The sequence below is a fragment of the Emys orbicularis genome, chromosome 13, assembly GCF_028017835.1.
Source record: "Emys orbicularis isolate rEmyOrb1 chromosome 13, rEmyOrb1.hap1, whole genome shotgun sequence".
Lineage (NCBI taxonomy): Eukaryota > Metazoa > Chordata > Testudines > Emydidae > Emys > Emys orbicularis.
The window spans coordinates 31,240,638-31,253,271 of record NC_088695.1 but is presented as its reverse complement, the minus strand read 5'-3'; the positions used below and the strand labels follow the sequence as shown (position 1 = coordinate 31,253,271).

General features: G+C 46.7%; 1 protein-coding gene across 1 annotated transcript in view; it reads left to right on the top strand.

The window, feature by feature from the left end:
- Positions 1-12,634, top strand: part of TBCD (tubulin folding cofactor D) — a 252,882-nt gene that overhangs the window by 167,462 nt on the left and 72,786 nt on the right. The window contains exons 24-26 of the mRNA XM_065415052.1: positions 1,177-1,239; positions 2,262-2,338; positions 11,573-11,654. Coding sequence (XP_065271124.1) covers positions 1,177-1,239; positions 2,262-2,338; positions 11,573-11,654 — 222 coding nt within the window. The remainder of the gene's footprint in view (positions 1-1,176; positions 1,240-2,261; positions 2,339-11,572; positions 11,655-12,634) is intronic.

Here is a 12,634-nt window from a genome sequence, read left to right as displayed (position 1 = left end):
CTTCAGGCACTTATGGCTGAACCTTGCTATATGACATTACATAGGAACAAGGTATTGCTGAGACCTCACCTGAAGCTCATTCCTAAGGTTGTCCTCAGAAGTTTACCTAAACCAGTTAATCAGCCTGCCTGTCTTCTTCTTGAAGCCATGCTTGGCAATGGGGGAAAAGAAATTACATACATTAGATTACATTGACAGGATGAAACCATTCAGATTTTTTCCCTATCTACTTTTAGCCCTAGTCAGGTGTTCTAGAGATCTAACCATCTCATCACAAAAGCTATGGAAATGGATAACACACTAAGTCTTGCCATGGCTTGTGTACTCTCTCACTGAACATCAAGTGCTCCCTCCACCAGAGCACAAGCAACATCTTCTGCCTGCTTCAGGCATGTGCTATCAGAAATCTATAAGGTGGCTATGTAGAGTAATCCCCCTGGCCTTCGTCAAACATTGCTCCTTGGTTTTAGTGGATAGGTTGGATGCCAGTTTTGGGAGAGCAGTACTACAATCAATGTTTGACCGATACAACTGAAACTCCTCATTCATTCCCAGTGTCCTATAGGGATACTGCTTGCCAGTCACCTACAATGAAGTCCACACTGACACATACTCAAAGAAGAGAGAATGGTTACTTACCCTACAGTAACTGTCCTTCTCTGAGATATTGTAGTCAGCGTAGATCCCATTACCCGTCCTCCAGTCCCCACATTTTGGAGTCTTCAACCAAGATGGGCTTTGAGTTGTGAGGGAACTATGGGAGGTTCTTGGCCACTCCACCCTTTATGTCTTCGCATGGGAGCATGAGGAGGCACAGGATGCATTTATGGCCCCAACAGACACAGCTATTAAAAATAAAATCTGATCTCACATGCCTAAGTATCTTACAGTGGGACTACCACGTCTGGAAAGACCCCAGTTACTGTAGCGTAAGATCTTTTTTGGTGTTGGAACCACAAGCATAATTCCATTTCAGTTTCCTTGTTGCATATTTATTTTTGAGCTATAATGTTAGAATATTTTTATTTGCAACATTTTTTTGCTCTTCTGTTTTAAATACACTCTTTTATAACCGTATTTATTACATCAGTACTGGTATGTGACTGCATTTTGTCAAAATTATTGCAATTTACTATTTTTAGAAATGATATAATTGCCTTTTTTTCCCCCCCACAGTCTGCACTTTAATTGAAAAGTTGTCACTTTCAAAAATGCCATTTAGAGAGGATCCCATAATCGGTATGTGATACTTTCAATGGTCTTATATTATGGCATAATTCAAATTATAATTCTCTAAGGTTACATAGTATGAGCCAATGATGTTATCCAAGGAAACTAAGTTTTGATTACAAGATGTTAGTGTGTTAGGGTAGGTTAACAAATCTCAAAAAGGTACACAAATCTGTGGTTGAAGATATTGCATTTAGCAGTGTACTAACTTTTGTTTGTGTCACCCCCAAACAAGCCTCTTTCTCTTAAAGTTGTCAAAAAGTCTCTGAAAATCATAAAATGTAGCAGTGGGAAAATAAGAGTCTCCTTTTCAGCATTTCTGCTTGATTAAGGGTTGGTCAGTAACATTTATTATTTTTTCTTCAAATAGAGGGTTCCTGATGAAATGCCCTTTTTTTGTACTCCCCACCTACGAAATCCTGCATCATGGTGACTGTTTTTGACTGAGGGTTAGTCTACACTAGAAGCGCTACATCGGCACAGCTGCATTGATGTAGCACGTCTGATGAAGACACTCTATGCCAATGGGAGAAAGCTCTCTTGTCAGCATAATAAATCTACCTTTGCGAGAGGTGGTAGCTATTTTGGTGGGAGAAGCTCTCCCATTGACCTAGCACTCTCCAGACCAGCGCTTAGGTGGTGTAACTTATGCTGCTCGGGGTGGGTGGTCACCGCTTATTCACACCCCAGAACGACATAAGTTATCCCAAAGTAAATTGTAGTGTAGACCTGGCCTGAGAAGGGCTGGACCTTTAGCAGCATCTGTCCTGAATAAGTTGTTACAAATTGTTTCTTCCTATGTGTTCCTCACATTACAGGCTCAGGAGAAGAACACTGAGCCCTATGGCTTGTGTATTCAGTGAATTGAAACAAAATAACTACATTCATTGTAATTCACACCTTCAGTTATTTTAGAAAGAGCAACAAAAAATAAGTAGTTTTTAATGAATTGGTGACCACTATAAATAGATGTCAATATACCTAAGATTATATCACTAAAATTATACTGAATATCTTTTCTACTGCTCCAGATGGCTGGCAATGGTTGATAAATGACAGTTTAAGAAGTCTGCCTCTTGTTTCAAGCACTGCAAGACAGCAAATAAAGGTACAGTAATTCTATCCTCTTTGGCTTTATTAAACAAATACTCTGAAGGCAAACATTCCTGATGATATATTTTCCTTGTTGCTCTCAGCAGCGTTGTAGCCTTTGTTATACTAGAAGTTCTCACTTCCTGATGTGGGATAGGAGAACTAATGGTTTTAAAAAAACAGAAATTAACAGTGGAGCTAAAAGGACTAGGAAGACAAATGGTTTTGTCCTTTTTGGAATTCTGTCTCCTGCTGTTGTAGAATGGTGTAACCTGACTGTCTGAATTGCCTTGTGTGGAGTTTATCAGAAATGCTTTCGCAACTTTAAAACCAAGCAGTATCATCTTTGCTTTTGTAAAATTTCCCCCTTTGTGATTATTTATTCTGTAGTTCTCCAGTCTCCTTTTCTCTTAATACTCTGTGTATTGTATTTGTTTGCATGCACGCTTAAACAGACAACTCTTTTGTAGGCTCTTAAGTGGTCTGTGTGTTTTGCCTTGTGAAAGTTTCATTTTCTTTTCCTGAGGGATATGAGAGATTCCTGAATGTTCATCTCTTAAGTTGGCTAAAGGAGTTCCTTTCTTGTAACGATACAGTCTCCACAATTCCAAAAATCATCTTTTGAGTGATACTTTCCACCTTCGACAGTTGATATTGTAAAGGTATTCTTATTAGCACATTTGAAGAGAGTAATACTCATGAGCTAACAATGGCAGTTACTGACAGTATTGCTTCAAGCTGACGTCTCCTATCTGTCTGCCATTTGATGATTGCCTTTGAAGTTATCTTGCTTTGCTGATTTTATTTTATTTAAGGGGCTTCACTTTGCCTTTCCTGCTGTTTTATTTTGTATGTCTCAATTTTTATTATGGTAGTGGCAGTTTAATGCAATGTTGTTATGCATACAGTTATAAATAGTATGTGTTGAACTTTCTGCCCTGCTTTCCCAATGATTGGAGAAAGGATGACATTTCATATGTCTTTCCCTCTTAATACCAGGAGACTCTGGTTTGAGATTGCTTTATCTATGCTATGTATAGAATACAGTTTGCTGACTGGGGAATTATGGGGGCGGGGGGAGGGTTCTTAGGGAATTCCTTTAAAAGCTGCCACAATTATCCTCTCCTGATGACTTTTTCAAATCAGATTTAATGTGGTTGTCCAATTTACCAGGACTACCAACTCAGCGATGTAAAAATCCAGCTGTATTCCTTCTACCTCTAACATCATTCTGAAAATGTTACTGATGTGTGAAGCAGAATAGTATCCAGCTTGCTGGAACATAGTTTTGTTGACTCCATAGTGCTAACCTGAATAAAAAAAAGTTTTTGTCAGTAAAGCAAGCAAATATAACTCAAAACACACACGTTACATTGAGTAGAAGGTAGCATTCTTCTTCGAGTGATTGCTCATGTGTATTCCACAATAGGTATGCATGCTCACCATGTGCACCGGTGCCAGAAGTTTTCCCCCTAGCAGTACCCATAGGGGAGCGCACTAGCGACCCCTGGAGTGGCACCTCCATGGCACGGTATAAGGGGCGCTGTGGATTCCCCCCACCCTCAGTTCCTTCTTGCCACCAGTGAAGGTGCTTCGGAACTGCTCTGCTCCAGCTTTGCTGTAGCTCGTGCCCAAAACTGCTTGTTTGTTCAGTGTATGGTACCTGTAGGTAGTTAGATGTTTAGTTAGTTTAGTTTAGCTAGAACACCCGGGCCAGGGCATGCCCCGTGCCCTGGGTTTTAAATCGTGCGACACTTGTAGGCGATCTATGCTAGTGAGTGATCCGCATGTGGACTGTTTACGCTGTTTGGGGGAAACCCGTCTCAGCGATCGCTGCAAGATTTGCAAGTCGTTTAAGCCTCGGATGAAGAGAGAAAGGGACATTAGGCTCCGGGCTATTCTGATGGAGTCAGCGTTAACCCTGGCTCTGGAGCGTCGCTCCGAGTCGGCACCGGGCACCGCAGTGTTGGTGTGCGGCGACCCTTCGATGCCATCGACTAGTCAGCACTGCTCCCCGTCCACGGGGCATGCCAAGAATGCTAGAAAGAGGGCTTCTTCTTCGCAGCACCGGAGTAAACCCAGGACAGAAGCTAGACCCATGTTGGGCAGTCCTCGATCCCCACCGGCCTCTAGGCCTCCGACTCAAGTCGAGTGGAGTAGACTGGCCCATTTGGAGCAGGCCTCCCCGGATGTCTGGATTCCCTCCACACTGGAGGCCCTGCAGGTGGCCCAGGACGTTATGTCCATGCCGGTACCAGGAGCACCGCCGATGTTGGTCCCGTGCTCCAGAGGCAAGCCGCCGCTGTGATCTCCGTAGTCACCCCCGGCTCGGTACCGGTCTCAGTCGAGGGAATGTTCCTGATGCCGTTTGCCGCCCAGCATCCGTTCAGGTCAAAGTCCATGTGGATCGCCCTCGACGCCCACCAGGCTGTCTGGTTGGGTTCCGTCTGATAGAGACTCTCGGCATCACTCCGCCTCGAGGAGCGAACACCGATGGGACCAAGGCAGACGACGCCAAAGGTCCTCGTCTCGGAGCGGCTATTGCAGTCGGTCATGGCATGAACATTGACATCGTTCCAGTTCGTCGTCCCGCTCCAGGACCCTGCCATGGCACTGCCTCCGCAGCCCTGGACGTCGATCGTTGGCCTCTCGCCATCGCAGGTCTGCCTGCTGGAGCCGATTGAGGAGCAGCTGTTACCGACGGTACTGGTCCTCCATGTAGGGATCACGGTCCCGTGGTCGGCATTGCTCCCAGCGCCATCGCTCCTCCCGGTCCAGGGACAGCGGCAGGTTGTATGTCAGCCCGACCTCCCTTGGTAGTTGTCCATCGATGGGCCAGGCCGAACAGCCAGCTCCGCCGGTGCCACAGCAGGTGCAGTGGCACCGGGCCCCGTGGCCAGCCCAATGGTATCAGTGGGCACCATGGCCCCTGACGCAGGCCCTGGTGGGGGCTAGCTCGGTGGCCGGAGCCTCAGAGGGACCATCGGCCTCCCTTTCCAGACCTCTGAGGAAGGAGTCAGTGGGACGTACATCCTTGGTACTGGGCCTGGAGACCCACCAGGTGGTTGCCAGTGGACACACACCGTACCGCGCTGGCCTCCTCACTCTCCCCGGATGAGGCGATTATGGCTCCTCCTCCCTCTGTCCCACAGGAGGACTTTAGGGCCCCCCAACAACTCTTAAAAAGGGTGGCATCAAGCCTCCACCTCCAAGCAGAGGAGATGAAAGAGCCCTCGGACTCCCTGTTTAATGTACTGTCCTCCTCGGCACCGGGCAGGGTGGCCTTGCCTCTCCACGAAGGGGTGGTGAAAATTTCAAATGCCCTGTGGCAAACCCCGGCCTCATTGGCCCCCATCTCTAAGAGAGCAGAACGAAAGTATTTTGTAACCGCCAAGGGGCATGAATACTTATACACCCACCTTGCTCCTAACTACCTGGTGGTCGAGTCGGTCAACCACAGGGAACGGCAGGGCCAACCAGCCTCTACCCCGAAAAATAAAGATTTAAGGAGGCTGGACTCATTTGGAAGAAAAATGTATTTGTCCTCAAGCTTCCAGTTATGTGTGGTGAACCACCAGGCTCTCCTGGGCCACTATGAGTTCAATCTGTGGGGCTCCCTGCCCAAGTTCGAGGACTCCCTCCAGGAGTGTGACAGGAAGGAGTTCAAAGCACTGGTGGAGGAGGGCACAGCGGCTGCCAGGGCAACCCTGCAGGCAGATTCGGATGCAGCGGACACGGCCGCACGGTCCATGGCCTCCGTGGTGTCCATGAGAAGGGCGTCATGGCTCATGCTCTCTGGGCTGTCCAGCAAGGCACAGACCTCTCTGCAGGACCTCCCATTTGATGGCAAAGCTCTGTTTGCAGAACAAATGGATACAAAGCTGCATGGCCTGAAAGACTCCCACACGACTCTCCAGACTCTGGGTCTCTATGTTCCAGCTCCGGCTAAACCAAAGTTCAAGCTGCAGCAGACTCCCGCTCAGGCCACCCATTCAAAATACGAGACCGCTTATAAGAAGTCGTGAGATTATAAAGGCGCCCACAGAGGCAGTCTCGGCCTGCCCCCCAGCCTGGGTCCTCCAAGGGCAAGCAAGCAGGAAAAAGGCGGTTTTGACGGGATGTCCAGGGGCGCTCTGCCAGTTCTCATCAGGGATCCACCCTCAATAAAGTTTCCCTTCTCCAATCTGTTGGGTGTTTTCCTCCTGGAGTGGTCGTGGCTGACCTCGGACCGGTGGGTCCTCAACACCATCTCCTGGGCTACACCCTCCAGTTTACTTCCTCCCGGCCCAACCACCCCCCGCCCCCATCCCTTCTGGGGCACCCCTCGCACGAGGCTCTGCTTGAGCAGGAGGTGGGGCAGCTCCTGGGCCTAGGAGCGGTGGAAGCGATACCGGGGAAGTTCAAAGGCAAGGGGTACTACTCCCGCTATTTCCTTATCCCAAAGGCCAAAGAGGGGCTCAGGCCCATCTTGGACCTGCGAGGCCTGAACCAATACATGGTGAAGCTCAAGTTCCGCATGGTCTCCCTGGCCTCCATCATCCCCTCCCTGGATCCCGGGGACTGGTACGCTGCCCTCGATCTGCAGGACGTGTACTTCCACATTCATATATTCAAGGGGCACAGACGCTTCCTCTGTTTCATGGTGGGGCAGGAACACTACCAATTTATGGTCCTCCCGTTTGGCCTGTCCACTGCCCCCAGGGTATTCACGAAATGTATGTCGGTGGTGGCCTACCTCAGGCGCCGGGGGGGGGTCCAGATCTTCCCCTATCTGGACGACTGGTTGGTCAAGGGCAGCTCCCGGTCACAGGTGCGGGATCACGTGGCGCTCCTTCTGTCCACGTGCACCACTTTGGGCCTGTTGGTAAACAACACCAGGTCCATGTTAGTCCCGGTACAACGCATAGAGTTTATTGGGGCGGTCCTGGACGCCTCGTTGGCCAGAGCCTCCCTCCCACCGGACAGGTTCGAGACCCTGAATGGGCTCATCGACACGGTCACAAGGTTTCCGGTGACAACAGCCAGAGCATGCCTCCAGCTCTTGGGTCACATATGTGGTCCGTCACGCCAGACTCAGGATGAGGCCCCTCCAGCTCTGGTTGGCCACGGAGTTCTCCCAGGCCAGGGACAGGATGGACAAAGTCCTCACGGTGCCCGAGCCGGTAATCACCTCCCTACGGTGGTGGTCCTCCACGAGAAACGTGCTCCAAGGGATCCCGTTCAGGGGCAGGGTCCCGTCGCTGGAACTGGTGTCCGACGCGTTGGACCTGGGATGGGGAACATTCAGACCCAAGGTCTGTGGTCGGCACAGGATCTGACCCTCCACATAACCGTCAAGGAGCTCAGGGCGGTACGGCTGTCGTGCATGGCCTTCTGCTCGCACCTGGAGGGCCGGGTGGTCAGGGTCCTCACAGACAGGTTCCACATCAACAGGCAAGGCGGGGCACGATCCTCTGCTGCGAAGCCCTCAGGCTGAGGGACTTCTGTATAGCCCATAACATCTGCCTACAGGCCTTCCGTCTGCTGGGCACCCGGGACACATGTACGGATCGCTTGAGCAGGGATGTCTCCTCTCAGCATGAGTGGTCTCTCCACCCAGAGGTGGTGCACAGGCTTTTGCAAGTGTGGGGAACTCCCTAGGTGGACCTGTTCGCGACTCGGCAGAACTGTCGCTGTCCCTGGTTCTGCTCCGGTGGAGGGCTGGGACAGGGCGCTATCTCTGATGCCTTTTTCCTGTCCTGGTCAAGCCAGTTACTCTATGCCTTTTCCCCCCCGTTCCCGCTGATCGGCAAGGTCCTGGAAAAGATAAAGATGGACAAGGCCGGTGTCCGTCTGATTGCCCTGGCAGCATTGGTACGGGACCCTCTCTCAGGACCAGGGCCGCCGCCTCCACCCCAACCTAGCGGCACACCACCTCATGGCATGGCTGCTCAATGGTTAGGTAGGGAGGAAAGGACGTGCTCGGAAGGGGTTTAGCGCATCCTCCTAGAAAGCAGGCGCCCCCCACGAGCCGAACCTACTTGGCAAAGTGGTCTTTCTTTTCCAGATGGGTGGACGAGAGGGGCGTTTCCCCGGTGGCCGCCCCGATCCAGCTTATTCTGGACTACCTCCTTCACTTTAGAGCCCAGGGCCTGGTGCCCTCATCAGTCAAGATGCACCTGGCAGCCATATCGGCCTTCCATCCGCCGGTGCAGGGCCACACGGTATTCTCCCATGTTATGACTGGCCGATTCCTCAAGGGGTTGGATCGTCTCTTCCCATATGTTAGGCCCCCAGTCCCACAGTGGGACCTAAACCTGGTGTTGGCCTGTCTCACAGGGCCCCCGTTTGAGCTGCTAGCCACGTGCTCTTGGTCACACCTCTCGTGGAAGGTGGCCTTCCTGGTTCTGATCACGTCAGCTAGGTGGGTCTCGGAACTCAGGGCCCTGACCTCCGAGCCCCTCTACACGGTGTTTCATAAAGATAAGGTTCAGCTCCGCCCACACTCTTCATTCCTCCCAAAGGTGGTCTCCGCCTATCACATGGGTCAGGACATTTTTCTGCCGGTCCTCTGCGCCAAGCCCCATGTGTCCAGTGAGGAGCGCTGCCTCCACACATTGGATGTGAGATGGGCTCTGGCTTTTTACCTGGAGTGGACTAAGCCGTTCAGAAAGTCATCGCAACTGTTCATTGCCTCGGCCGAGTGCATGAAAGGTCGGCCAATCTCCACTCAGCGGCTCTCAAACTGGATCACCTCATGCATCCGTACCTGTTATGACCTGACGGGAATCCCTCCGCCACCAATTGTGAAGGCGCACTCGACTAGGGTGCAGGCTTCATCGGCTGCCTTTTTGGCCCATGTCCCCATTCAGGACATTTGTAGGGCTGCCACGTGGTCCTCAGTTTACATGTTCACCTCGCATTATGTGATTGTCTCTCAGACCAGGGAGGATGCCGGGTTCGGCAGGACCGTTCTCCGTCCCGAGAGTTTGCGAACTCCTTCCCACCTCCAACTGATATAGCTTGGAATCACCTATTGTGGAATACACATGCACAATCACTCGAAGAAGAAAAGACAGTTACCTTTTCCGTAACTGGTGTTCTTCGAGATGTGTTGCTCATGTCTATTCCACATCCCACCCTCCTTCCCCTCTGTCGGAATTGTCTGACAAGAAGGAACTGAGGGTGGGGGGAGCGCACAGCATCCCTTATACCGTGCCATGGAGGCGCCACTCCAGGGGTCGCTAGGGCGCTCCCCTATGGGTACTGCTAGGGGAAAAACTTCCGGCACCAGTGCACGTGGCGAGCACGCACACCTATTGTGGAATAGACATGAGCAACACATCTCGAAGAACACCAGTTACGGAAAAGGTAACTGTCTTTTTTTCACATGGCTACTTTTCTAACCACAGACAAGCTTAAGAAAATTCCCTTCTCTAGCCCCTTTTAATTACAAAAATGCATGGGTACTGGTGGTCCAGTTTTTTAAATACATACAAACTCAGGAGAGGAGGAGAAGAGTGGAAGGTATCCAAATCATTGGAGAAGAATCTAAAAGCAGAAATTTGGGAGTTCTTGATTTACCCATGAAAACTGTAGAGATGTAGCCAAGAAGTTTGACAGGTGATTTATTGCAGGAAATTGACACTGAGCTCATAGACAATTGATCATAGACTTAAGTCAAGAGAATTTGAACCAAAACCCTTGATTTTAAAGCTAACCTTAGTTGGATGTTGCCTATTGGGTGAGTATCCTTCCCCTGATTTAAAAAAAAAAAGATGTTTCAAGGACAGAGAGTTAATCTTTTTTCTTGGCATGCGAACATCTACTTTACATATATAATGCAGTTTCATGCAAGTAAACAGTGAATAGCGATGGTTTTTACATCCAGGTATTTTATGTGACGCTAAGATATGGCTCCACGTTGGTGAGAAGATAATTTTTCATGTTTCCAAGTACCTGCCTAGTACAGAGTTTTAGAGTAATCAGCAATATTAAAATAAATACGATTCCTTCTTCAAAATCTCTGGCTCAGCATGGAGATCAAATCTGATGAATATTTTTGAGGCGTTTGTAGTGTTATAGCTGTTTTGGGTCCAGGATACTTGAGAGAGCGGAGGTGAGGTCATATCTTTTATTGGACCAACTTCTGTTGGTGGAAGGTACACGCTTTCAGGATACACAGAGCTCGTCTTGACCGGAAGGCACAAGCTTTCATCCTTGAAAGCTTGTACCTTCCACCAACAGAAGTTAGTCCACTGAAAAGATATTACCTGATCTGCTTCATATCTCAAATATTTTTTTGAGTAGAATTGCGAGATGACAGAGAAAACTCTTGTCTTACCAGTCCTTATTATTCACAGTTGAGAACACCTATGTTATTATGAAAGTATCATTATTATTATTATTATTAATAGGGAATGAAGAGTACATGCTTCTTTTCTTTTTATATCCTGTCAACTTTATTATTACGTTGGTCATCACTATTTTATTGGCTGAAAAATGTAGCTCTACTGTGAATTTTATGAGAAAAGTTGCCATTCATTTCTCAAGCAATGTCTGTGTTAGAATTGTTTGCTGCACCTGTCACAGAGATCAGTCATCTAAAGGTATGGAAGTCGATGTGTACAGTACTGCTCCCCATCCCCACTCTAAACTGAAATTATGTAACCATGTTGAGGGACTGTCAGACAAAAGCTGTGCTTTATATTCGGTTTCTATGATTTTAAATATTTTATACCCCTTAGCATTTCTTAGATGTTATTTCTGAGTTCATTTTACATTTTTTGAGGAAATACAGTTGTTGCATATGAATTTGGAAATAATGTAGATTATAGAATAGAGAAAAAAGATTCCCATATCATACACTTCTAGGTACAGCAAGAAAACTCTAAAATGAACTGAGAACATGGTACACAGAAGTCAGTAATAATTTCTTAGATTTTAATCAGTATAATCAGGATACAATTTATATAATCAATATAATTCATAATGTCGTCTTAAGAAAACATGACAATTGTAAGGATACATTGGTTTAAAGATACTCACAGAATAATGTACAAGCGGTTTAATCAAAATAAAAAAGAAGTTGATTTCAATAATTGTTATTGGGAATAGTATAAAGAATAATTATAAGTAGGATTAATATAAAAAATTCAGTTCTATTTTCTTATCCATTATCCTATCTCTGGACACAGTTATATTAGAGTAGACATTTAGAAAAATATTTTATCAAATATAAGTTGTATTAAAGCTTAAAATTTTATTTCAGGAAGCTGCAGTCTCTGCACTTGCTGCATTGTGTAATGAATATTACATCAATGAACAGAGAGAAGCCAATCCAGCTCTTCAGGGTAATGATTCATATGTATTGTCTCTGTTTCCATTAACAAATGTCTGTTAATTATTCATGTTGGTTGTACAGGTAGAAGAGATTCACAGGAGGCAAAATAGGTTGTTTAAAAAGCACCACAGTGGATTAGCAAATTCTGAAGGCCCAGCCCAGTTCTGTACCATTTTAAAGTACACTTAATTGGATGTACATATTTATATAATTAATATACACCATCCCTATGTTCCATATAGAAAAATGCCTTGGAGGGATGAAAGAAAAAGATTACATAGGACAATGTTGTTTATAATGTCTTGGTATTTACTTTTTGAATTGCTGCTCTCAGTATACATGCTCATCATTTGTGTGCACTCCTGAAAATACCCTTTCTTCTATTTAATTCCATGTAATTTGAACATTTTACCTTTAATAACTAAACCAAGGTGCTTAGAAATACCAATAATTTACAGTTCAGGGAGAGATGCATAGATACCCAAGAACTAGTTTACATCTCTCTCTTTTTTTTTTTTTTTTTTTTGGTCATAATCTTTCTAAAAAGAAATGATGGAATGTGACTATTTGTAATTCAAAGGACTTTAAAGGGGTTCAGAGAAGAGCAATGAAAGTGATTAAGGGCTTTGAAAAACTCCCACATGAAGAGAGATTGAAAAGAGTGGAAATGTTTATTTTAGAAAGGAGGTGAATACAGGGGAACATAAGTGTACAAAATAATGACTGGAACAGAGAAGGCATATAGCTTTTGTTCTCTCTGTTGCAGACCACAAGAATAAGGGGACATTCTGTGAAACTGAAAAATGGCAAATTCAAAACTAATAAAAAGAAATACTTTTTCACATAACATTTAATTAGTCTTTGGAACTCATTGCCACAAGATGTTGAGGCCAAAAACTTAGCAAGATTCAAAGAAGGAATGGCGATTTGCAAGTTTAACAAGGTTAACCAGAGTTGTTATAGTTAATGCTTTATTTGTTTAATATAAAA